Source organism: Scyliorhinus canicula, chromosome 2, assembly GCF_902713615.1.
Source record: "Scyliorhinus canicula chromosome 2, sScyCan1.1, whole genome shotgun sequence".
NCBI classification, from domain to species: Eukaryota; Metazoa; Chordata; class Chondrichthyes; order Carcharhiniformes; family Scyliorhinidae; genus Scyliorhinus; species Scyliorhinus canicula.
Genome location: NC_052147.1, coordinates 224,742,321 through 224,769,270, shown reverse-complemented (window position 1 = coordinate 224,769,270; position 26,950 = coordinate 224,742,321). Strand labels below are relative to the sequence as shown.

At 46.7% G+C, this 26,950-nt stretch overlaps 1 protein-coding gene across 4 annotated transcripts in view; it reads left to right on the top strand.

Annotated features, from left to right (window-relative positions):
- Positions 1–26,950, top strand: part of LOC119961983 (dipeptidyl peptidase 4-like) — a 144,485-nt gene that overhangs the window by 15,297 nt on the left and 102,238 nt on the right. For 2 of the 4 annotated variants that reach the window (XM_038789670.1, XM_038789672.1), the window contains exons 3-5: positions 6,438–6,476; positions 17,776–17,871; positions 21,445–21,539. In XM_038789670.1, the coding sequence (XP_038645598.1) occupies positions 6,438–6,476; positions 17,776–17,871; positions 21,445–21,539 (230 nt within the window). The remainder of the gene's footprint in view (positions 1–6,437; positions 6,477–17,775; positions 17,872–21,444; positions 21,540–26,950) is intronic. The other 2 variants (XM_038789671.1, XM_038789674.1) reach the window with 1 other exon arrangement.

Here is a 26,950-nt window from a genome sequence, read left to right as displayed (position 1 = left end):
CTTATGAGTATTCCAGAATTCCTGGCGATCTGCCTCTGGGACTAACTCTTAGGCACTTAGGATGGCAGCATTGGTCTGCTCATTATTCAGGGACATATCTAGAGGCAGCAAGGAGTAGATCTCTTTGGCTCTCTCTGATAACTGCCCTTGAATTAAAAATATCCAGCTCTCCGTTGGCCATTTTAGTTGTCCTGCTATTTTCTCAAAAGTGGCAAAAATGTCTCCACATCACCCTCTTCAAATTTGGGAATAAATCTAGCATTCTTCAGGGTCTCAGAGAGTGTTCCGTATTAGAAAGGAAGGTGATGCTAGTGGGTAGAGAGATATTTTTCCTCGCAGCTCTAGCCGCCTGGCCTCGCCATCTCTTTGAACTGCTGACTCCATTTCCAATTTTCAGAGTTGAAATTCTCTTTCTCTTTTTTGTTCCTTTTCCTTAAATAGTAGCTGTATTCTGAGCTTTTCCAGTTTGAAGTGGGCTAGACGAGGCGATTCGGAGTCATGGCTGGAATCTACAACTAATGTGAGATCCAAATGTCTACCAACATCTGGATCGGTTCACTTTTCATTTTTCTGACAATTTTATCTACCTCCCGAGCTATGGCTTTCGGTTGTTCTGCATGAAGGACTGCCAACATTTCACAGTTCAGATTTTCTTGTTTGATCCACATCTGGGCATTAAAGGTTGCCATTTTCTTTAGTGTTCGGGAAAGGGAATTTGCTGTGGTAAATTATTTGGGTTTCAAAAATTTGTTTGAGCCACCAGGTTTTCCCCTTTTGGCTTCCAGTTGATTTTTAAAATCCAATTTGGCTCATCTCTTAACTTGGACTCTGGTCAAATTCAAAGGGTCATCCAGGATTTGAGCTCCCAATTTCTGATACAGACAGGAGGACGTTTAAGTTAAACAACTTCTATTATTTGTTGATGACCGAAAGTAGACTGATGGACTTTAATTAGCTGGACTGGATGAGTCCTGCTTTTTCTGTGCAGGATATACCTGGAAATTTTTCCACAATCTCGGGTAGATGGCAGTGTTGTGGCTGGACTGGAACAGCTTGGCTAAGGGTGTGGCTATTTTTGAGACAGAGATCTTCATTATTCCAACTGGGATGTTGCCAGGGCAACAGAGATAGAGAACTTAGTAGCATGGTGAAATGACAGCAATCTCTCCCTTAATGTCAGGAAAACAAAGGAACTAACTGGTCATTAAATTTAAGAAGCCAGGTATAGTACACACCCCTGTCATTATCAAAGAACAAAGAACAATACAGCACAGGAACAGGCCCTTCGGTCCTCCAAGCCTGTACTGCTCATGATATTACCCTTGGACAAAACCCTCAACACTTCCCAGAGCCGTATCCCTCTATGCCCATTCTATCCACATGATATCAGTGATGTCGAGGTAGAGATAGTTGGAAGTTTCAAGTTCCTAGGTGTGAATATTATCAATACTTTGTCCTGGTCCACCCATGTCGATGTTATGATTAAGAAAGCGCAACAGGACTTCAACTGTGTACAGGACCCAACGACGGACAGATCAAACCCCAGAACGGGGAAAACCTCAAACATGGCAAGGGAACTCAGTCACTATATGGAGCAGATGGGAGCAGTAGACCCCTGGAGATTCGCCCACCCGGGGGAGAAAGAATTCTCTTTCTTCTCCCCAGTACACAACGTGTACACCAGAATTGACTTCTTTGTGGTGGGGAAAACGGTGCTTCCAGAGATAGACAAGGTGGAATACTCCGCAATTGTGATATCAGACCACGCTCCACACTACATGGATGTGCGGCTAGAGACGGGAAGGGCCCAGCGCCCCAAATGGAGGTTGGACGGTGCCTTACTAGCTGACAAGGCCTTCAGCGAAAGGATAGCGCAGGCCATAGCGGAGTACACTGAGATCAACCAAAACGGGGAGGTCTCACCCTCCACGTTCTGGGAAGCGCTTAAGGCCGTACTAAGAGGGGAAATCATAGCCTACAAAGCGCAAAGAGATAGGGAGGAAAGGGTGGCTAGGCAGAAGCTGGTCGACTCCATACTGGAGGTAGACCATAAATACTCCGAGGCCCCGACTGTAGAACTCCTGGCGGAGAGAAAAGAATTACAAAGGAACTTTGACCTGCTCTCCACCAGGAAAGCAGTACACCAACTCCGCCAGGCACGCGGGGCCCTATACGAACACGGAGACAAAGCCAGCCGCCTGTTGGCCCACCAGCTGAGAAAGCAGGCAGCCAGCAGAGAAATTGCGCAAATCAGAGATACCAGAGGCACGTTGGAAACAGAACCAGAGAGGATTAACAAAACCTTCAAGGCCTTCTACCAAGAGCTGTACACCTCAGAGCCCCCAACGGGGAAGGCTGGGATGAACCGGTTTCTTGACGGACTGAACATACCAGTTGTGGGAGAGGGCAGAAAACGGGATCTGGAAGCACCACTAGCACTGGGAGAGATCATGGAGAGCATTAGCTCCATGCAGGCGGGGAAGGCGCCGGGACCGGACGGATTCCCGGCGGACTTCTACAAAAAATTTGCGACAGCGCTGGCCCCGCACCTGCGGGAGATGTTCACAGACTCGCTAGCTAGGGGCACGCTGCCACCCACGTTAGCACAGGCCTCAATCTCGCTGATACCTAAGAAAGACAAAGACCCAACGAAATGTGGGTCATACAGACCCATATCTCTGCTGAATGCAGACGCCAAAATACTGGCCAAAATCCTAGCCAAAAGGCTAGAAGACTGTGTACCTGAGGTGGTCACAGAGGACCAGACGGGCTTTGTCAAAGGTAGACAGCTGACCGCGAACATCAGGCGCCTGCTGAACGTGATAATGACCCCCTCCGGGGAGAGAACACAAGAGGTGATCGTCTCCCTGGACGCAGAAAAGGCCTTCGACAGAGTCGAGTGGAAATACCTCATAGAGGTACTGGAACGGTTCGGGCTTGGAACAGGGTTCACCGCTTGGGTAAAGCTCCTGTACAACGCTCCCATGGCGAGTGTACAGACCAACAATACCAACTCCCAATACTTCCAGCTGCACAGGGGCACCAGACAAGGATGCCCACTGTCCCCGTTGCTGTTCGCACTAGCAATTGAACCGCTAGCAATCGCGCTCAGGGCAGCAAAAAATTGGAGGGGGATCCGAAGGGGAGGTAGAGAGCACAGAGTCTCACTCTATGCGGATGATCTGCTCCTCTATATCTCGGACCCACAAAGCAGCATGGACGGAATCATCGCGCTCCTGAAAGAGTTTGGAGCCTTCTCGGGCTACAAACTCAACATGAGCAAAAGTGAGATCTTCCCAGTACACCCGCAAGGGGGGGGGGGGGGGGGGGGGCAGCACTAAAGGGGCTGCCGTTCAAACAAGCCCGACATAAATTCCGCTACCTGGGGATCCAAATAGCCCATGACTGGAAAGGGATCCACAAATGGAACCTCACCAGCCTGACGGAGGAAGTTAAAAAGGACCTGCAAAGATGGAACACACTCCCGCTCTCCCTCGTGGGGAGAGTTCAGACGATCAAAATGAACGTACTGCCCAGGTTCCTCTTCCTGTTTAGATCCATTCCGATCTACATCCCCAAGGCCTTTTTCAAAGCACTGGACAAACTCATCATGGCGTTCGTATGGGGGGGTAAAAATGCTAGGATCCCAAAGAAGGTCTTACAAAAAACAAAAACCAGGGGAGGGTTAGCCCTCCCGAATCTACAATTCTACCACTGGGCAGCAACAGCCGAGCGAGTAAGGGGATGGATCCAGGAGCCAGAAGCTGAGTGGGTGCGTGCGGAGGAGGCCTCCTGCATGGGAACCTCCCTCCGGGCCCTCGCCACGGCAGCACTCCCATCCCCACCCAAAAAACACTCCAGCAGCCCAGTGGTGACAGCCACCCTCCAATCCTGGAACCAACTGCGGCAGCAACTTGGCCTGACCAAAATGTCGAACAGGGCTCCCATCTGCAACAACCATAGGTTCAAACCAGCACTGACCGACGCCACCTTCAAAAGGTGGAGGCAGGACGGGGGGACACTGACAGTCAGGGACCTATACACGGACGACAGGATCGCAACACTGGACGAACTGACAGAGAAATTTCAGCTAGCTGGGGGGAACGAGCTACGGTACCTGCAGCTCAAAAACTTCCTACGAAAGGAGACAAGGACGTACCCACAACCGCCACGACAGACACTACTGGAAGACCTACTGGACGCAAGTATCCTAGAGAAAGGGAACTGTAGTGACATGTATGACCGACTGGTAGATAGGGACGACACCGTACTGGACGCAACAAGGAGGAAATGGGAGGACGACCTGGGGATGGAGATCGGGTGGGGACTCTGGAGCGAAGCACTGCATAGGGTCAACTCCACCTCCACGTGCGCAAGGCTCAGCCTGACGCAACTAAAAGTGGTACATAGAGCCCACTTAACAAGAACCCGTATGAGTAGGTTCTTCCCGGAGGTGGAAGACAGATGTGAACGGTGCCAAAGAGGCCCGGCCAACCACGCCCACATGTTCTGGTCTTGCCCCAGACTCGTGGAGTACTGGACAGCCTTCTTCGAGGTAATGTCCAAAGTGGTGGGAGTGAGGGTGGAGCCATGCCCGATAGTGGCGGTCTTCGGGGTTTCAGAACAGCCAGATCTATTCCTGGGGAGGAGGGCGGATGCCCTTGCCTTTGCCTCCCTGATCGCCCGCCGTAGAATCCTGTTTGGCTGGCGGTCAGCAGCACCGCCCAGAGCTGCGGACTGGCTGTCCGACCTCTCGGAATCTCTCCAAATGGAGAAAATCAAATTTGCCATCCGAGGGTCGGACGACGGCTTCCACAGAACGTGGGAGCCATTCATGCAACTGTTCCGGGACCTATTTGTGGCCAATGTACAAGAGGAAGAATAGTCGGGGGAAGGTAGCGGGCGGGGGGGGGGGGGGCTACAGGTTCGTTACGGGGGTTCGATGGCTAGCTAAGGCCCAAAACCAAGCTAAATAAACATGTTGGGGGGGGGGGGGGGGGGCGCAGTTACTACTACGAAGATGCTTACCTGTAAATATGTATGTTAATTTTTGCGTGTTTGTTTTTGTTTGTTTTTTTTTTTTTTTGTTTCTCTCTCCTAACAATTTGTAATTTGTTCAATATAAAATACGAAAACTGAATAAAAACATTTATAAAAAAAAAGAAAGCGCAACAAAGTCTTTCTCAGGAAATAAAGAAAATTTGGCATGTCCACAATGACTCTCACCAATTTTGTCAGATGCACCATAGAAAGCATTCTATCTGGTTGCATCACAGCCTGGTATGGCAACTGTTCTGCCCAAGATCATAAGAAATTACAGAGAGTTGTGAACTCAGCCTAGTCCATCACTCAAACCTGTCTTCTATCTATTGACTCGGTATTTCTCGCTGCCTTGGGAAAGGGGCAGCATAATCAAAGACCTCTCCCAGCCTGGTTATTCTGTTTTCCAAATTCTTCCATTGGGCAGAAGATACAAAAGCTTGAGAACTTTTTCTTACAGATTTAAAAACAGCTTTTTTTCCTGCTACTACTAGACTCTTGAATGGCCTGTCTATATATTAAATTAATCTTTCTCTGTGTTTTTCCTTTTTTACAGTTGTAATTGTTTTTTGTATGTTATACTTATGTATATATGTATGGAGTGATCTGTCAGGTCTGTAGCCAAAATAATACTGTACACTGTACACGTGACAGATTTTATCAATAAACAGTAAACAGTTTGGCAAAAATCACTTCACTTCAATCCCTCAGATTTTTCAGCCGGGCTGTCATGAAAGAATCTTCACATGTCATCCCAAGCTACCCTGTGGTCAGTAAAATGACCGTGCAGGGGTTGGGTTTCTAATCTCTTGCCTATCTCCTGTTTCCAGCCAGTGGAATGGAGGGGAACTCAAGAGGACTTCAATTTATGCTGACCTTTGTTATCACAGTGCACATGCTGAATTCCCCATCCTTTAACCCAACATGGCTGCCTTCCCACCACCCCCGAATCCCCAGATAGTCTGTGGAACACGTGCAGTTTTCCTGTAAAATTTGCTTGAAGAGGAAATGACCCTCAAACCAAAACATCTGAGTGGCTGGAACTGAACCATGTGAATGCACCTGGAGTTGGATCAGAGCGCAGTTGGAGGCCTTTAATGGTCGGGTAAGTATCCACGGCATCCTTAGATTTAGTTTAGAAAATATGGTTGCCCGAACCTAGCCTGCTTAATTTTAACTGCCCACCTTCCAATTTCCCCCAGGTGGGAAGGCTTAAAATTGACTCCCAAGTGCAAATACTAAACTCCAAAACTTAATCTTGCTAAAATATCAATCTTAACAATCTTTTTGGGCTCTGGAAGAATACTTCTAGCATCTCAAATAATATATAAAAACATATATATATTTTATATATATATATTCATATTAACTCCACGGGACTTTTTCCTGTCTTTCAGAACCTAAATGGATACACTTGGACAAATACATGGTTTTCCGTAAGTGCAAGAAAAAAGTTCATTCATACTTTTGCTTTGCTAATTAAGATCATTATTTTCCCCCCAAAACAGAATACCTATCATTGTGGCCGCCGATCAACAATTCAGCATTTACAGCAGAGCAGAAATACAGTTTAATGCAGACAGTAAATGTTGCCAATCTAGTTATTCAAGCCCATATTCTGGTTGATAACGTTGATAGATCTTTATTCGGAAATATAAAATTAGAGCCAGGGTATTTGGAAGTGAACTTTTCCACACAAGGACTGGATTTTGCACCCCATTGGCATGTTTTTCCAGTGGCGGGTTGCCATTAGTTGGCGAGCTCTCCGGTGGCACGACCGGTGATCAACGCAAATGGCCATAGCCATCGGCGGGACCAGAAGATCCTGCCGGCCAATGGCCAGGTGCCTCTGCCACCAGTAAACCCGCTGGCAGGGGGCCGGGAAATCCCAGCCAAATGGTAATATAGATCTCGAATGTTCTCCTTTGAAAGGTATCATGCTGGATCATTGACGTTTTCAGGACTGGGATTGATTTTTTTTGTTGTTTAAGGGCATTAGAAAAATGGAGCAAAGCAGTTAAATAGATTGGGTGTACAGATCAGACATGATCTAATTGAATGGCCGCAAAGAATTGAGGATATCAATGGTTCACTGTTGTGCATAGTTTCTATAAAATGGGATGATGACACAATATTATTACAATAACAATAAAAGTCACACAAACATCTGTGTCCTGATGGGAATATCACACATGCATTGTAATGCTAGTACGCCTCATGTAGCCTTGCTCATGTGCAGTCTCGGGTCTGGAGTGTGGTTTTAAAGTTTCCTATTGTTCCACCCTAGTGAAAATCTAACCACAATTCTCAATGGTGGGAATTGTGATGCAACATGCTAGAGAATGGGAAGTCTGTGAGACATCCCATAATAACATTTATACAAAATACACAAACTTGGAAAATAGAGCAGCAAATGCATAACTTTATTAAACAATGTTTGCAATTTACAATTACGGTTTATACTGGGGGACAAAGAAATGGCCAACCAACTGTGTACATACTTTGGTTCTGGCTTCACAAATGAGGACATAAATAATGTACCAGAAATGTTGAGGAACACAAGGTTTAGTGAGACTGAAGGAAACCAGGATTAGTTGGGAAATGGTGTTGGGGAAATTGATGGCATTGAAGGCCGATAAATCACCAGGGCCTGATTATCTACATCCCAGAATATGTATGGAAGTGACCCTGGAAATAATGGGTGCAGTGGTGGTCACCCAAGATTCTATAGATTCTGGAACAGTTCCTACAAATTGGAGGGTAGTTAATGTAAGCCCATTATTTTAGTAGAGAGAAAACAGGGTCTTATAGACCAGTTAGCCTGACATCAGTAGTGGGGGAAATGCTTGCGTTCTTTGCAAAAGAATTAATAGCAGAGCATTTAGAAAACAGTGGCAGGATCAGACAGTCAGCATGGATTTATGAATGGAAAATCATGCTTGACAAATCTACTGGAATTCTTTGATAATGTAACTAGTAGAGTTGATGAGGGGGGAACCAGTAGATGTGGTTTAGTTAGACTTTCAGAAGGCTTTCGACAAAGTCCCAGATAAGGGGCGCAATTCTCCCAACGGGCGTCTAAGTGCTGACGGCGGAGTAAAAATCGGAGTGTTTCACTCCGGCGTTGGAGCCTGCTCCCAGCCCCCTATTCTCCCACCCCCGGGGGGCTAGGAGCGGCGTTGCGTCATTTACGCGCGCTGGGCCTTGGCGCCGGGCAAAATGTGGCGCCGCGTAAATGACGCGCCCAGACATCACCCGCGCATGCGTGGTTGCCGTCCGCCCCGAGTCCGCCCCACACGAAGATGGCGGATGGATCCCTTAGAGAGGCCGGCCCGCCGATCGGTGGGCACCGATCGCAGGCCAGACGCCATCGGAGCCCCCCCCCCCGGTGCAGGAACCCCAACAGGCTGCCACCCCAGCGTTCCTGCCGGTGGGAGCCTGTCGTGTTGGGCAGACGCACTCTTTCCCCTCCACGTCTTGCCGGGCAGCTGAGGAGAAAGCTGCGCATGCGCGGCTGATGTCATTGGCCGCGTCAGCCGCCGTGACGCTTGACGTGCGGCCTTGACGACCGTCGTCAAGGCCGCGCCACCATGACGCATGGGGCCGCACTCCAAGCCCCGCCCGGGGGGGAGAATCGGCCCCGGAAGTAGCCGTGAAGGCTGCCGTGGGTCACAGCCTGTCCCACGGCAGCTTTTACGATTCTCCACATTTGCGGAGAATCGCGCCCAGGGTGCCGGACCCGCCATGTCAATACAAATGGGTCATTAAGACCCAGTTGCATTTATTTACATCCTCCTGCTGGCATGCATTGTTTACCTCATTCACGCCACTAGTGGGAGGGTGGGTGCATCGCGTTCAGATCTGCGCCCAGCTCAGATGCTGATTTTCCCCTGGCATCCAATTCTCTGTCCCATTGGGGAACGCATTCCAGGTGTCGCGGATGGAGAAAACCATCACATACCTATCTATATTTGTGTGAATTGAACAGAATGGTTTAATTGAGTCAATAAAGTCACACTTGCAAATGTCATATATAACATTTGTGATGAGTAGTTTGCATTCATGACACATTGCAAGTGTGACAGTTTGCAGTATAGTGTACAATTCACATCACCAACAGTTTTAATTATATTGACAAAATGAGTGTCTCATTTTTTTATCATTAAATCCTGAATAGACCTTCTACTTCCTCTAAATTTGTTCCATTCAAGACTCATCTTTTTGGCTACTACTCTAACTCATTCATTCTCATGCCTGAGAACGGCTGTACATCTTACCCTCACCTTCCCTTCTGTAAATGATGGGTTATGGAACTGTATACCTAACCAGCAGTTGTGATTTTTTTTCTCACTATTTACAAACTTGGTGCATTATTGCCCTGAGTTAGGGGCAGACCTAATTAAAATATTGATAGGCAGATTTTCACCTTCTCTGCCTGGGCGGTGATTTAGCAAGATTTAGCAATACAACTTGATTTTCATTCCACTGAAATTTGTTTGTCTGCTACTCCACCATCAGGTAAGCTTCCAGAAAATGAAGACAAAGGTCTACCCCATATATTTGGCACCTTTAATTAGGATATTCATCTCAACACATGTCAGATGTGTTCAATACTTCCAGGAATGCTAAGTGATTCCAAGTAGTTACCTTTACTCCATTATGATAAATGTATTTTCAGAAGGGGTTACAAAGGTCTTTTTTTGGATTCTCCGGACCACCAGCTGTATTTTCCTGGGAGGAGTGCCCTTGGCGGCAGCGGAATTCTCACTTCCCGCCACCTGCCAATGGGATTTTCCATTGTGGCCACCCTACGACACTGGGTTTGCTGCCAGCACAACTGAGAATCCCACTGGCAGAGAATCCAGCCCCAGTTATTTTTCACCAATGCACTAAAATATATGGTGAGTTATTAAATTAATGTGTAAAATTATTTGGAAGAAATATAGCTTCAGCTTTGAAGCAGCATTATGCAGATCGGTTCCTATAAAATTCTTGTTGAGTAACTTTGGTAACATAGAACTAATACAGTATTGCGTCACCTTTCATGTACCAACATCTTAAATCTCATCCCAATATTCATGCATCATGAAGCTGTCAGATAAGACAAAAGCAGAATCTCATCAAAGTGTATAAATTTACAACCTTCCCATGGTGTTAGAGATATTAGAACTATCATTACAATCTCGCTCAGTTGTCCAAGATCAGGAGGTGGTGGCTTGGCGGTATTGTCACTGGACTAGTAATCCAGAGACTCAGAGTACTCTGGGGTCCCAGGTTCAAATCCTGCCACTGCAGATGGTGAAATGTGAATTCAATAAAAATCTAGAATTAAAGGTCCCGTGAGACCATGAAACCATTGTTGATTGTCGTAAAAAGTCATCTGGTTCACTAATGTCCTTTAGAGAAGGAATTCTGCCATCTAGCTTCTAGCTTCTATGTGACTCCAGACCCACAGCAATGTGGTTGACTCTTAACTGCCGCTCAAGGGCAATTAGGGATGATTGTCAGCACGGTAGCATTGTGGATAGCACAATCACTTCACAGCTCCAGGGTCCCAGGTTCGATTCCGGCTTGGGTCACTGTCTGTGTGGAGTCTGCACATCCTCCCCGTGTGTGCGTGGGTTTCCTCCGGGTGCTCCGGTTTCCTCCCACAGTCCAAAGATGTGCAGGTTAGGTGGATTGGCCATGATAAATTGCCCTTAGTGTCCAAAATTGCCCTTAGTGTTGGGTGGGGTTACTGGGTTATGGGGATAGGGTGGAGGTGTTAACCTTGGGTAGGGTGCTCTTTCCAGGAGCCGGTGCAAACTTGATGGGCTGAATGGCCTCCTTCTGCACTGTAAATTTTATGTCTATGTGTCTCAAGCAAAGGCTCAATTTCTTTTCTCTGTTGGCTTATTTCAGCTACAGTAGTGGTTAGGTTTGCAGGAATCCTCAGCACCCCTGTCTAGGGAAGGAATAAAATTCAGCCTTGTTCCTCCTCCTGATTATAAAAAAGTATTAATAAATTTAGTGAATGAACAAAATTTTGGCAAAGTTATTTCAATGCAAACTAACGTGCGGTAATCTACTTTGAACATATAAAGGATAAAACAGAGTAGTTTCTTTTTTAAAGTAAATTTAGAGTAACCAAGGGCGGATTCTCCCAGACAGGGAGAAATCGTAAGGCTGGCGTCAAATCCGGGTGGGTTTGACGCCAGCCTCCCCCTCCCCGACCGGGAACCGATTCTGGTCCCCGGTCGGGGCTAGTATGCCGCGGCCGTGAACTCCGGCATCGCCCGTTAAGTCCGCTTGCCAGAGTTTGCGCCGGCTGACGCGTCACATGACGTCAGCCGCGCATGCGCGGATTGGAAGACTCCAACCCGCGCATGCGCGGATGACGTCGTTTGCGCGAAACCCACGCATGCGCGGGCTGGGATGCCCCTCAGCCGCCCCGCAAAGTGATACAGCGGGGCGGCGGAAGGACAAAGAGTGCGCGGGAATCGGACCCACTGCCCACGATCGGTGGGCACCGATCGCGGGCCCATGGCACCCTTGGCACGGCCGTGGTACTGCCGTGCCAATCGGTGCCATGGTTTTCAAAATCGGGACTTTACGGCCGTTTTTACGAACGGCCAGACCAGGTGTGTTTGCCGTTCGTAAAAACAGCCGTAAAGGGCTTGGACTTCGGCCCATCGGCCAGCTGAGAATCGCTGCTGGCCGTAAAAAAACGGCGGCAGCGATTCGTGTCGGGAGTTGGGCGTGGTGGGGGGGGGGGGGGGAGAATACCGGGAGGGCGTCAGACTAGCATGGCCGTAAAAATTTACGAACTCCGCTATTCTCCGCACCGTCGTGAGTGCGGAGAATTGCGCCCCAATTCTTTTGTTTCCAATTAAGGGGCAATTTAGCCTGGCCAATCCACCTATCCTGCAGAACTTTGGGTTGTGTAGGTGAGACCCATGCAAACACGGGGAGAATGTGCAAACTCACATGAACAATGACCTGGGGCCGGGATCGAACCCGGGACTTGATGGGCTGAATAGCCTCCTTTTGCACTGTAGGGATTCTATTATTCTGTGACCCTATCTAGCCTTTCACGTGAAAAAAGCACTGCCAGCAATGCAGTCGTACAAAATTCAACAAACCAGATAAACCACTTCAAAAAGGTTAACACCTTAAAAAGAATCCAGCTGAAAAACAGCCTTGTTTATAGACCAATCCTTCAGCGCAACTGAATAAATAAAAATAGTTCTTATTTCTTACAATTTCAGGATCTTTATTAGCATTTTAGAATGACATTCCACAGTTCAGTTTGTTTTTCTCAAAAAATTGAAACTCAATAGTTATGATTCAGGGAAATAGTTAGAACGAGTCCAGTTGTATCGAGTAAGTGTACAAAAAAATTGAATGAAAGTGAGTCAGATATAGTTTCTTTGCATGTTTGGCTTCGTACAGCTATGAGGCTTGTGGTGTGGAATGAGCCTGTTGCTAGTGTGATAACTGAAGGGTGGGTTAGGTCACAGAGGCACATTGCAGCTTGGAATTCCCCAGTGCTTATTGGGAAACCACAGGCTGAATTTTGCTGATAGGGTGGAGAGCAAGACACAAGTTGGAAAAGTGGGTTGTCGGCACTCACGGGTGGCTGGTAGGACATCCCCCTCAATTTTACGTACGGCAACTAAAGAAGTGGCTCTTTTCAGGATTGTCATCATGTTTCAGTGCCTGTTCAATATCATCAGCACAGAATAGACAAGTGGACAAAATGAAATAATGATATTCCAAAGTTAGGTCAAGCAACAATCACTTGCAATCTTCAAAACAAAGAAGATCTGCGCAGAATATGACCTCACTTTATCTCAAAACATTTTTTCTAAATTGTACAAATCAGTATTTATTAAAGACTTCCTTACTCCAAATTAATTATTCTTGGTGATGACTCCATTCTGCAGCTCAATGGAGATCTATATTTTTTTATTTGTTTGATCATGGGATACTGGCTCAGCAGGCAATGATTTTCTATCCCTAATTGCCCTTGAGAAGATTTTGGTGAGTCACCTTGAGTATCAAGGGGATGTGGTTGGGTTCTCTCATGTTGGAGACGGTCATTGTTTGGCACACGTGTGGCACGAATGATACTTGCCACTTATCATCCCGAGGCTGAATTAGGTCTTGCTGCATTTGGCCATGGACTGCTTCAGTTAACAAAGCCTTGATGTCAAGGACAGTCACTCTCACCTGAAACGATACTTCAAAATTCATTCACGGAGCCAATAATTCTGGGGGTTGGGGAGTGCAGAAATGCAGCTTGCGGTAGCATAGTGGTTAGCACTATGGTTTCACAGTGCCAGGGTCACAGGTTCGATTCCCAGCTTGAGTCACTGACTGCGTGGAGTCTGCACATTCTGTATCTGCGTGGGTTTCTTCCGGGTGCTCTGGTTTCCTCCCACAAGTCCCGAAAAGACACGCTGTTAGGTCATTTGGATATTCTGAGTTCTCCCTCTCTATACCTGAAGAGGCGCCGGAATGTGGTGACAAGGGGCTTTTCACAGGAACTTCATTGCAGTGTTAATGTAAGCCTACTTGTAATAATAAAGATTATTATTAAAGAGCAAATGCCCTTTTTACCTGGCAAACAAAATCTCAGTCTGAGGTATGATGTAAAAGATCTTCCAACCTCCCCCATCTCAGTCATTTTGGAAAATGTAAGATTATCTGCCCTTATTAGGCCTGCTGAATCCTAGATCTGAATCCTACCACAAATGTGGGGCGCGATTCTCCCAAAGGGAGACTAAGTGCCGACGCCGGAGTGAAATCCGGAGTGTTTCACTCCGGCGTCGGAGGCCGCTCCTCACCCCCTATTCTCCCCCCCCCCCCCCCCCCCCCCCCCGGGGCTAGGAGCGGCGTTGCACAAATCTCGGGTGCCGGGCCTTGATGCTTGCGTCAAAACGGCGCGCCGAGAATGACGCGGCCGGCGGCGCCTAAGTGACATCAGCCGCGCATGCGCAGGTTGACCGGCTCCAACTCGCACATGCGCGGTTGCCGTCTTCCCCTCCGCTGCCCCACAAGATGTGGTGGCTTGATCTTGCGGGGCGGCGGAGGGGAAAGAGTGCGTCTCTTAGAGATGCCGGCCCGATGATCGGTGGGCACCGATCGCGGGCCAGACATCTGACGAGCACGCCCGTGGTGCTCGATCCTCTCTCCGCCACCCACAGGCCCCACACTTACCTGTCGCGCGATGTTCACGCCGGCAGCAACCAGGTGTGGTTGCCACCGGCGTGAACCGGTCGGGGTCGTCAGGCCGCTCGGCCCATCCGGGCCAGAGAATCGCCGGTCGCTGGGAAAAACAGAGAGCGGCGATTCTCCGAGCGGCGTGTCGCAAAACGCGACACACCATTTTGGGGGGGGCGGGGTGGGAGAATCGCATGGGGTGCCAGGGCGGCGTGGCGTGATTCACCCGGCCCTCCCGCGATTCTCCCCCCCCCCGGCATGGGGAGCGGAGAATCGCGGCTGTGACTTCCATTGTGGATCTCCTAAAAGCCCAAAAGATTTAGGGCGGGATTCTGCCGTAATTGGCGGGGCGGGAAATCCCGGCAGGACGGAGTGGCGTGAACCACTCCGGCGTCGGGCCGCCCCAAAGGTGCGGAATCCTCCGCACCTTCAGGGGCTAAGCCGGCGCTGGAGTGGTTTACGCCCCGGCGGCCGGCGGGAAAGGGGCTTGGCGCCACGCCAACCGCGCGCAGGCCCTCTGCCGGACAGCGCAAGCTGGCGCATGCCACCGCGCGCAGGCCCTCTGCCGGACAGCGCAAGCTGGTGCATGCCACCGCGCGCAGGCCCTCTGCCCGTGCATGCGCAGAGGGCTTCGTTTCTGCACCAGCAGTGGTAGACTGCTGCAGTTGCCGGTGCGGAACAATAGAGTGCTCCCATGGCACAGGCCCGCCGGCGGATTGGTGGGCCCCGTTTGCAGGCCAGGCCACCATGGGGGCACCTCCTGGGACCAGATCCCCCCGCGCCCCCCAAGAACCCCGGAGGCCGCCCACGCCGCCAGGTCCCGCTGGTAAGGGACCTACTCCAATTTACGCCGGTGGGACTGGCAAAAAATGGGTGGGACTTCGGGCCATCCCGGTCCGGAGAATTCAGGCATCCCCGGGGCCCATTGAGTCGCGCCGGTCCCCGCCATTCTCCGAGGCGGGCAGTGCGATTCATTTAAAACAATTGCTGCAAGCTTTAAGGGCTGATAAAAGTACATCCCTCCGTAGAGTTGGAGGATACCATTGCATTTTTTGAGAAGTATCATGGGATGGTCCCCTGTTGCATTTGTGCAGGTTGGGTTCCCTATTCAAAATGTGTTACTCCTGCACTGTGATTTTGCATGGAGTCAGGTTCGACCTACACTTCAACACTGCAAGGAAATCAGAACAGAGTTCTGATGCACCAGGGGGACAAGTCAGATACATTGATGATCTTACACAATTAGATTTCCCCCTTATCTGTGAGCAGGCCTGCCTTCTATTTAACCATCCTTTGTTGACATTTTTACATGCTTCTAAAACTTTGTCCTATTTTATGTTGTATGCTAATCTTCTTCGTACTGCTTTCTAACCCAATGAATAATCCCTTTAGCCTCTCACCATGCTTTCTAAATTCTGCAGGATTTTCCTGAGTACTGTTCGCTCTTGCTTTGCAAGGATTGATAATTGTTAGGAAAAGCATGGAAATATCTGGAATTTTCTTCCTGTCCGTACCTGGCCTTTCAGCAAGGCACAGCCCGAATGCCAACAGGTTTAGACTTCAGCCACGGAGAACTAATGCTTTGTTGTTGCCATTTTTCTTGCCCCCCCACCAGCACCAGACAACGTTGCAGTCTTTTGTGGTCTATGGGAATCGTGTTTCTTCAAACAAAGCATATCTCCCAGCATATCTTGCAGAACAGGTTGTTAATATATTTAAGGGGGTTTATCTGGCATTATCCCAGAGAAGGGGAACACTGCATTTAACCTCAAAATTATGGCAGAACAGGCAGCTAGACCTCCGTCTTAGTGGCTAGGCTATTCACCCATTAACCCTGTGCTAACTGTCGGAGGGTCCTGGTCCAACAACATCTTGATTTTGCAATTCCCAAACTGGTTTACAAATCCCTCCAGAGTTTTGCCCCTCACTATCTCTGCAACATCCAGTAGCCCTTCAACTCTCCAGGAGTTCTGCACAGATCGCATTTCTGGCTCTTGCACAACCTTGACTTTTAATGACACCTCAGTAGTCTACCTCATACGCTGCAGGAAAGGATGTCCCGAAGCGTGGTACATTGGCGAGACCATGCAGACACTGCGACAACGAATAAACGGGCATCGTGCGACTATCAACAGGCAGGACTGTTCCCTTCCAGTTGGGGAACACTTCAGCAGTCAAGGACATTCAGCCTCTGATCTCCGGGTCAGCATTCTACAAGGAGGCCTTCAGGAGACGCGACAACGCAAAATTGCTGAGCAAAAACTTATAGCTAAGTTCCGCACGCATGAATGCGGACTCAACCGGGATCTGGGATTCATGTCGCATTACATTCGGCCCCCACCAACAAGCCTGGACTTGCAGAGGCCTACCGACTGAACTGGCTTGGGACAATTCACACCTCTTTAACCTGGAGTTACCTCTCTCTCTGCATCTTTGATGATTTGATTGCCTGCAGGTGCTCGCATTCCGGGGCATCTCTGACTGTGTCTATATAAACATTTCTGGAACAAGCCTTTCCATTCACCTGAAGAAGGAGCCGTGCTCCGAAAGCTCGTGTTTGAAACAAACCTGTTGGACTTTAACCTGGTGTTGTAAGACTTCTTACTTGACTTTTAATGGCTGCAACAGTGGCAAATGCACCTTCCACGCTGGAATTCCTTTTCTGAAGCTCTTTACCTTTCCACTTCACTTGCTTCCTTTGAAATGCAGGTTGAAATCTACCCCTTGGACATGGAGTTTCATCACCTGCCTAATATTTCCTTACGTGGGCCGGTGTCAAATTTTATTTGATGACACTCCTGTGAAGTGGCTTGGGACATTTTGTTAGAGGTGTTACAGAAATTCAAGTTGACTTTGGATTGCAATTCCAACTATGGGGAGTATCACTGTTTCTCAGCAGCATCCCCAAAATAACACAGAGCTTCGATAATGAGAGTGTCTTTGTAGTGGACAGCTCGCCCGAAGCAATAATTGCCGAATTGCTCATTAATATTTCCAGATGGCATGAAATCCCCCACACCTTCAAAAAAAGGCCAAAGGATTTCCACTCCAGTTTCCACTGCTAATCGGGGGAACGTTAGCTTTCTCCAAAGTATGCGTATTATTTACACAGAGGAGAGTTAGTAGAGTATCATAGTTCACAAAATCAATTGTGAGCAAAATCCAGCTGGTGGACCTTGACAAAACAACAGTAATTTGCATGGGATCCTCTGGTCAGTAATTCAGAGCGCTAAATTTGAAATTCCTGAATGTTTGCTAAGTGGATGCACAGCTTGTTCAATCACATTTTGTGCATAAACTTTGTTCTAAATGCATAACCATTTTTGATACAGGTAATGTGATTGGCAAGTAACATTAACACTGCTGAGACAGTTGTCATAACTTACTACTTCACGATAATGTAACTCACCATCTGTATTGAATTCATCTTTAAGCGTTTATTTCGTTTCTCTGTAGGTCATCCAGCATACATTGAAATGAGATGATCGATATTGAAAATAACCACTGTTTCTGTTCATGTGTTTGAATTAGAAAACCAAGTACAAGATCAACGTCCAACATTTCAGTTAAATGACTACTTAAATGGAAATTTTGCATATACGTCATACATCCTGAAGTGGATATCAGGTAACTATTAACAGTTGATTGTTTTACCAAATCACGATTATGCTGACTTCAAAATTGTGTGATTACAAATCAGAAGTTGATAAAAAGTAAAGAATTTTCCGAATGACTCTTCTTCAGAGTCAGACAGACTGAAACCTAACCCTGTTTCACTCTCCACAGATGCTGCCAGACATGCTGAGATTTCCCAGCATTTTCAGTTCCTATTTCAGATTTTCAGCATTTGTTTCATTTAAAAATTAAGAGTGGGGGAAGAGTATGAACACAAATTGGCCTGTATTAAAAAAGAATTAATAAAACATACTCAATTTTCTTGCTTGAAAAATTCAAACAATCGTAGTGGTTCTTTGTTGTTGAAATTACATGAAATCCCTGCCTGCCAACTGGACTTAGCATGTTATAGATATTGATCTAAGAACAGTAACTCTAGTGCAACTGTAGACTTATTTAAATTTTAACTGACCTATTAATACACCAACTTTATGACAAGCTCGTCAATTGAATAAGAAAGTATGTTTGGGGCCTCACGGTAGCATGGTGGTTAGCATCAATGCTTCACAGCTCCAGGGTCCCAGGTTCGATTCTCGGCTGGGTCACTGTCTGTGTGGAGTCTGCACGTCCTCCCCGTGTGTGCGTGGGTTTCCTCCGGGTGCTCCGGTTTTCTCCCACAGTCCAAAGATGTGCGGGTTAGGTGGATTGGCCATGCTAAATTGCCCGTAGTGTAAGGTTAATGGGGGGATTGTTGGGTTATGGGTATACGGGTTACGTGGGTTTAAGTAGGGTGATCATTGTTCGGCACAACATCGAGGGCCGAAGGGCCTGTTCTGTGCTCTACTGTTCTAAAGGGACTAATGGTACTTTATGATTGCATCTGGTTTAAATGTATGGCATGGTGTGCTACTGAGTAATCCACATTTAGAAAAACTGCCAGATTCAATCTCCATTCTGTGCTCAGTTGGAAGATACAGAAAGGGTGCGTATGTGAATGTCAGGATCTCGCCAAGTCACGATGCCCCAGTGAGCAGATTGCTCAGCCTTGACAAAGAGCTGACTACAAATTCAGAAAAACGCATAAATTGGTTGGACCCAGTTGCTAATTTAATCAAGTCTTTCAAAAGTGGAATCAAAAGCAAAGGATTTGCCGGTTTTTGGAAACAAATTAATTGTTTCAACTCAGATTTATAGAGCTAGCGAGATTCACATTGTGCTGCCCTGGGGTGTGATGTGCCCTTGGCCACTTCCTGCTTTACACTGCTGCAGTAAAATGATGCATGTGACAATGTCCTCAGTGAACACTGCACAAGCTCAACATGTGCTATTCTGACATCACGAAACCAAACCGGCTGTTGCAACCTCAGAATTGGAAACTTGTGCCACATAGATTCAGCCCATGAATAAATCCATCACTCAACAAAGATCTGATGTGGTTGCCAGGTGAGACCTAGACCTGTGTTAATCAAAGAGTCATTCCACAGGTTTGGGAGGAGGCATTTTTCAGTCAAAGTTGTTTAGGCACAGCTGGTAGAAGCACTGTGCTGGGTTCTGAGGTAGTTCTTGTCAGTTTCTACATGCAGCCAAGAAGAGAGACCTACTTGATCCAGATGTAGGAGAAATAGTTTCAGTCCTTTTGGTCTGAAACATCATCAAGAAATGGAACAAGGGCGACAGAAATGGGAAGCACTGTGAGGAAGAAGGGAAATGAAGAAAGGCACATTCTGGATCCCACATAATGGAGGATCTATGACAATGCAAACTGAGAGGCTCCACTTGCACAACTTTTCCATCCCAACATGGATTCACCATTCATCACTGCAATATCCACTTCAACTCATCACAGCAGCCCCTAGCCAATATCCTACATTAAAAGCCAACAAAAATCTTTCCATTATTTGACAGATATATGAACGGGCGGGGAACAGAGAGAAGTAGATCCTTGGAAAATAGGCAACAGGTTTAGATAAAGGATCTGGATCGGCGCAGGCTGGGAGGGCCGAAGGGCCTGTTCCTGTGCTGTAATTTTCTTTGTTCTTTGTATTAAAGCTTTTATCAAAAAGTGTATCCAACTACACAATCAGCCTTCTGCATTTCCTTCATGCCTGTGATACTAGTGGCTTTGCCTGATGGTGCTCAGTGACCCCAGTAGCTGCAACATGGCTGGTGGAACTGGTGGAAGGCAGGATTTTGGTGGGTAGACTGAAAGTGAGCACGCAGGATTCCTTTGAACAACTCTGGACCTGAAGACCTGACTTTGGTCTGCAGCACCATGGCATGGCTGACAGCAGTCTGGGCTGTCTGGCTGAGGTAGCAGCAAGGGCACTGGTGGAGTAGCAATGCTAGGAAGACAAATGCTGTAATCCCAAGTGAGGACTGTCCATGCTCTATGTAGTCACTACCACTTCATGATATGGTAACACAACAAATCTAGTAATCAATCCATTGGTGGACAGATTGCTGTTCTGCCGTGACAAACTGGATGCACCTTTGCACCCTGAGATCCGTACACATGATAGAAACAGTCTGAGCTGCATGTCAGCCATCTTGGACCTCATAATTTCTGACTGCATTCCATTGCAGCACTGAGAAATTATGAGGAGTCTTCCTGTGGAAGCTGAGACAATAGCCAGCAGATGCTCCATCAAGAGTTCATGGTCCATTGCTGCCATGGGATTGTCCACCCATTTCATACCTTTAGCCGTGGCTCTGTTGGGAGCACTCTTGGCTCTGAATCAGAAGATTGTGAGTTCATGTTCCTCTTCAGGACTTGAGCACAAATATCCAGGCTGACATTTTAGTGCAGCACTGCCCCTGGTGCCATCACTGGGATGAGATATAAAACCAATGTCTGCCCTCTCAGTGTATGTAAAAGATCCCATAACACTATTTAAAGGAAGAGAAGGGGGTGATCATGAGTATCCTCGCCAATATGTCTCCTTCAATCAATGTCACAAAAACAGGTCATTTTGTTTGTGGGAGATTGCTATGCCTGTTTCCTACATTACATCACAGACTGGTTAGCACTGCTGCCTCACAGGCCCAGGGAGCAGGGTTCAATTGTGGCCTTGGCTGCCTGTCTGTGTGGAGTTTGCACTCTTTCTCCTTGTGTCTGCGTGGGTTTCCTCCGGGTGCTCCGGTTTCCTCCCACAGTCCAAAAATGTGCAGGTTAGGTGGATTGACCATGCTAAAATTTCCCTTAGTGTCCAAAAGGTTAGGTCAGGTTACTGGCTTATGGGGATAGGATGGAGGCATGGGCCAAGATAGGGTGCTCTTTCCAAGGGCTGGTGCAGACTCGATGGGCCAAATGGCCTCCTTCTGTACTGTAAATTCTATGAAATCAATTAAATTAACAGTAGGAAGTTATCCTTGCCTTTCCTGTGTACAGTTACTGATAGTTAAATGAAAATTAATTTTTATTAAGATAAGAGTGCTCTTAGACAGTATAATTTCTTCATAGCCTGGATCTTAGGACAATTCTGTTTCTTGAAATGAGCTGCGAATTGTGTGTTATTTAATTACATGACTGTCGAACAAATGAGTGAATGCATTAGAAAATTTATATTGCTGTGTTAATGTTTTTAGATACTGAATACCTACATAAAAACGAAGAAGGAAATGTTATTCGCTATAATGTTGATACAAAGACATCAAATGACCTTATCCTCAACACCACTTTTGTAAGTACCTGTCATAGTTTAAACTTCAATAGTTAAGAGCCATATATGGCAGTATTTATGATGTATGTTGTTGTCCATTGATACTTCACTGACATCAATGACATTTATCATGAAATCGACATCAAGCAAATTGTAGCATTGTGAATAGCAAACTTGAGTGTATATTTAAATTCCAGGTGGAATGAACAAAGAACAAAGAACATTATAGCCCAGGAACAGGCCCTTCGGCCCACCAAGCCTGTGCCGATCCAAATTCCTTATTTAGATCTGCTACTTGTTGTCCAAATGATCTGTGTCCCTCCATTCCTCATCCGTTCATCTGTCTATCAAGATACATCTTAAACGTTGCAATCATGCCTGCCTCCACCACCTCCACTGGCAACGCATTCCAGGCACACACCACCCTCTGCATGAAAAACTTCCCCCGCACATCTCCCCTAAACCTTCGCCCTATCACCTTGAACCCCTGCCCCTTTGTAACTATGTCTTTCATCCTGGGAAAAAGCTTCTGATTATTCACCCTGTCTATACCTCTCGTAATTTTGTAAACCTCAATCTGGTCTCCTCTCAGATTCCATCTTTCCACTGAAAACAATCAGTTTATTTAACATTTCCTCAAAGCTAACACCCTCCCGAGTGCCTTTCAAATAAAAAACTAAACAGGCTCTGGTGGGGATACATAAGCTTCTTTGCTTCCTGACACCAAGTCAACATGCTGCCAACATGTCCATTGTTTGAATCGTGATGGACAGGAGAGGGGCCAGTTCAAACAGTACTTCTTCCCACTTTTTCCACGTGACAGCATGTACAGAAATAGAATAGAGCAGATGAATGTGTGGCTTAAGTGTTTGTATAGGAGGGAAGGTTTTAGATTCCTGGATCACTGGGACCATTTCTGGGGAAGGTGGGACCTGTATAATTGGGACAGCCTACATCTGAACCAGAGCGGACTAAAGACCTTGCTGATGAGTTTGCTAGTGCTGTTGGGAGGAGTTTAAACTAATTTGGCTGGGGAAGGGGCATAGGCTGTTAGCAGAATAGGGACACAGCATAACACAGAAAAACAATCAAGTCAGAGGGAATACAGCAGTAGTACGTTTCAGGGGAGTAAGACAAGGCTGGCCACTATTCTAATGCCAGGAGTATTACAGGTAAAACGGATGAGTTATGGACGAGGATTGACACGTGGAATTGTGATATAGTAGCCATCACGAAGATGTGGCTGAAGGAGGGGCAGGATTGGCAGCTCAACATCTCAGGATATAGAATCTTCTGGTCAGACCAAGGAGTCAGTCATTGCAGTAAGGAAAAATGATGGCCAGGATTCTCCAAGCCCGCGGCGGAGAATGGGGGGGGGGGGGGGGGGGGGGGTGACATCAAACAAAGCTTTGTGGGTAGAGTTTTGGAACAAAACAGGGACAGCCACATTGCTAGGTGTTTATTATAGACCCCCAGATAGTCAGCAGGACATTGGGGAGCAAATATGTACGCAATTTGCAGTATATGTAAAAATAATAATAGAGTAATTATATTAGGTGATTTCAACTTTCGCAACATTAATTGGGATAGTCACTGTGTTAAGGGCTTAGATGGGGTGGAGATCTTAAAATGTATACACGAGACTGTTTTATCTCAATATGTAGAGGGTCCAACAAGGGATGGTACTGTTTTGGACCTAATTCTGTGGAATGAAGCTGGACAGGTGATTGATGTTTTGGTGGGAGAGCATTTTGGTGATAGCGACCATAACATGGTACAATTTAAGTTTGTTTGGGACAAAGAAATGGTCAAGTTGCAAAAAAAAAGGTTTTGGATTGTGGGTGAGTAGATTTTAGCAAAATAAGGCAGGATCTGGTCAAGGTAGACTGGAAATTGTTACTTGTGGGGAAATTTACAGAGGGGCATGGGGGGAGGGGGTGGGGCATTCAAAAAAGAAATGGGGAGAGTATAGGCCCAACATGTTCCCACTATGGTAATAGGATGCAGTAACAAGTCCAGACGAATATGGATGACCAGAGGCAATCAGGATACGATGAGAAGGAAAAGAGAGGCTGTTAGCAAGTACAATGGAGGCATTAGTGGAGTACAAAAAGTGTATGGTGGCGTTCAAGAAAGCAATCAGGAGACCAAAGAACGGATATGAGAAAGCTCTGGCTGGTAAAAGTAGGGAAAATCTTAAGATATTTTATAAGAATATCAATGGGAAGCGGATAACCAGAAAAAGAGCAGGGCCCATTCAGGACCAACAGAGAAATCTGTGGGTGGAGCCAGAGGACATTGGTAGGGTACTGAACTAATACTTCACCCAAGAGAATAAGGAGGTAGATACAGAACTCAGGGAGAGAGACTGTGAGGTTCTTGAGCAAATTGTCACAGGAAGTGACAAGGTATTGGAGATATTGGTGGACTTAAAAGTGGACAAATAACCAGGTCCGGGTGAATTGTGTCCTCGCATGCTGTGGGGACCAAGGGAGGAGATTGCAAGGGCTCTGCTCAAATTGTTAATTTCTCTCTGGTGTCGGAGGAAGTGCCAGAGAGCTGGGGAACAGCTATAGTGGTCCCACTATTTAAGAAAGGTTGTAGAGGTAAGCCAGGGAACTACAGGCCAGTGAATCTCACATCAGGGAAATTATTGGAGAAAATTCTGGAGGAAAGAATTTATCTCCACTTGGAGAGGCAAGGTTTGATCAGGAATAATAAGCATGGCTTTGTCAGCGACAGGTCATGCCTAACAAATTTGATTGAATTTTTTCAGCAATGGCATAGTGGTATTGTCGGTGGACTAGTAACCCAGAGATCCAGAATCATGCTCTGGGGACCCGGGTTTGAATCCTGCCTTGGCAGATGGTGAAATTTGAAACCTGGAATTAAAAGTCTAAAGATGACCATGAAGGTCGTAAAAAACCATTTGATTCACTAATGTCCTTTAAGGAAGGAAATATGTTGTCCTTACCTGGTCTGGCCTACATTCCAGATCCACAACAATGTGGCTGACTCTTAAATCCCCTCAGGGCTGGGCAATAAATGCTGGTCCAGCCAGCAACGCCTACATCCCATGGACAAATAAAAATAAATGTGATCACGTGTGTAGATGAGGGTAGTGCAGTTGATATTGTTTACATGAATTTCAGCAAAGCCTTTGACAAGGCACCACATGGGAGACTGATAAAGAAGGTCAATGCACATGGGGTACAGGATAACTTGAAAAGATGGATTCAAAATTAGCTCAGCTGTAGGGGATAGAGGGGGATGACAGATGGCTGCTTTAATGACTCAAAGCCAGTGCCAGTGGCGTACCATCTGGAACTGTGCTGGGTCCCCTATTATTATCATTTATATAAATGACATGGATAACTATAGTAAGAAGTCTTACAACACCAGGTTAAAGTCCAACAGGTTTGCTCCTTCCTCAGGTGAATGACGAGGTATGTTCCAGAAACAAATAAATAGACCAATTCAAAGATGCCAGACAATGCTTAGAATGCGAGCATTTGCAGGTAATTAAGTCTTTACAGATCCAGAGTTAGGGGTAACCCCCAGGTTAAAGAGGTGTAAATTGTCTCAAGCTAGGACAGTTGGTAGGAATTCAAAGCTCAGGCCAGATGGTGGGGGATGAATGTAATGCGACATGAATCCCAGGTCCCGGTTGAGGCCGCACTCATGTGTGTGGAACTTGGCTACATTAGCTTGCGAAACTGTCCTGGCTTGAGACAATTCACACTTCATTAACCTGGGGTTACCCCTATATCTGGAACTATAAAGACTTAATTACATGCAAGTGCTCGCATTCTAAACATTGTCTGGCATCTTTGAATTTGTCTATCTAAATGTTTCTGGAACATACCTCTTCATTCACCTGAGGAAGGAGCAGTGCTCCGAAAGCTAGTGTTTGAAACAGACCTGTTGGACTTTAACCTGGTGTTGTAAGACTTCTTACTGTGCTCACCCCAGTCCAACACCGGCGTCTCCACATCATGGATGACTATGTGGGGGCAGGATCAATAGGTGTGTGGATTGCCCGGGTGGTTAACAGCAAGGTTGAGTGTCTTAGGTTGCAGGAAGATAAAGACGGGATGGTCAAATGGGCAGAAATGTGGCAGATGGAATTTAACCCTGAAAAGTGTGGGGTGATACACTTTGGAAAGAGCAATATGACAAGGAACTATTCGATGAATGGCATGACACTGGGAAGTTCAGAGGAACAAAGGGATCTTGGCATGTTCGTCCATAGATCTCTAAAAGCTGAGGGTATGTTAACAGGGTGGTGAAAAAGGCATGTGGGACACTTGCCTTTATCAATTAAGACATAGATTACAAAGGCAGGGAAGTCATTGGAGTTGTATAGAACTTTGGTGAGGCCACAGCTGGAGTACTCTGTGCAGTTCTGGTCGCCACATTATAGGAAGGACGTAATTGTACTGGAGGAGGTGAAGAGGCATTTCACCAGGATGTTGCCTCAGATGGAACATTTAAGTAATGGAGAGAGGTTGGATAGACTTGGGTTGATTTTGCTGGAGCAGAGACGACAGAGGGACGACCAGATTGTGGTGTACAAGGCTAAGAGGGGCATGGACAGGGTGAATAGGGAACAACTGTTCCCCTTAGTTGAAGGTGAGGGGCAGGAGGTTTAGGGGGGGATTTGAGGAAAAACTTTTTTACCCAGAGGGTGGCGACGGTCTGGAATTGCACTGCCTAGGAGGGTGGTAGAGGGTGGTTGCCTCGTATCCTTTCAAAAGTACCTGGATGAGTACCTGACACGTCATAATATTCATGGTTATGGGCCAAATGCTGGAAAATGGGATTAGGTACAGGTCAAGTGTTTTCATTCGTCAGTGCAGACTCGATGGGCCGAAGGGCCTCTTCTATGCTGTATTATTCGGTAATTCTGTATTCACCTGTCCATAAACAGAAGGTATTTTCAATTAATTTATTTGAAAGAATAAGAGGTGGTGTATTTCTTCCCAAATACAACTCCAATGACTTCCCTGCTTTTGTAATCTATGTCTTAATTGATAAAGGCAAGTGTCCCACATGCCTTTTTCACCATACCCAACCCTTCGATTTTTGGGTGGCCAATTTTACTACTGATTCACAGCAAATTCGAATTAGGATTGACTCAGAAGCCTAGTTGATTTCATGCATTTAAAATCCACGAGTGTTTGCAGCATCCCACTCCACTTTCACACAGTAAGTGGGGGATAGAGAAAAGAAGGTTTACAGTATAAGGACCACACAAAAATGGAATATTACTTCATGTGAGTCCCAGAGTCCCAAATTCAGAGCCCAGTGAGGAATTCTTCATGTAGGAGTTTCGTGTTCAGCTGGCTAGAGACCAGGGTTCTAAGATTCAATTTCGGGTGGTATTGATCTCACAAGCTGAAGTTGGCTCACAGAGATTGCTTCGGTTCTGT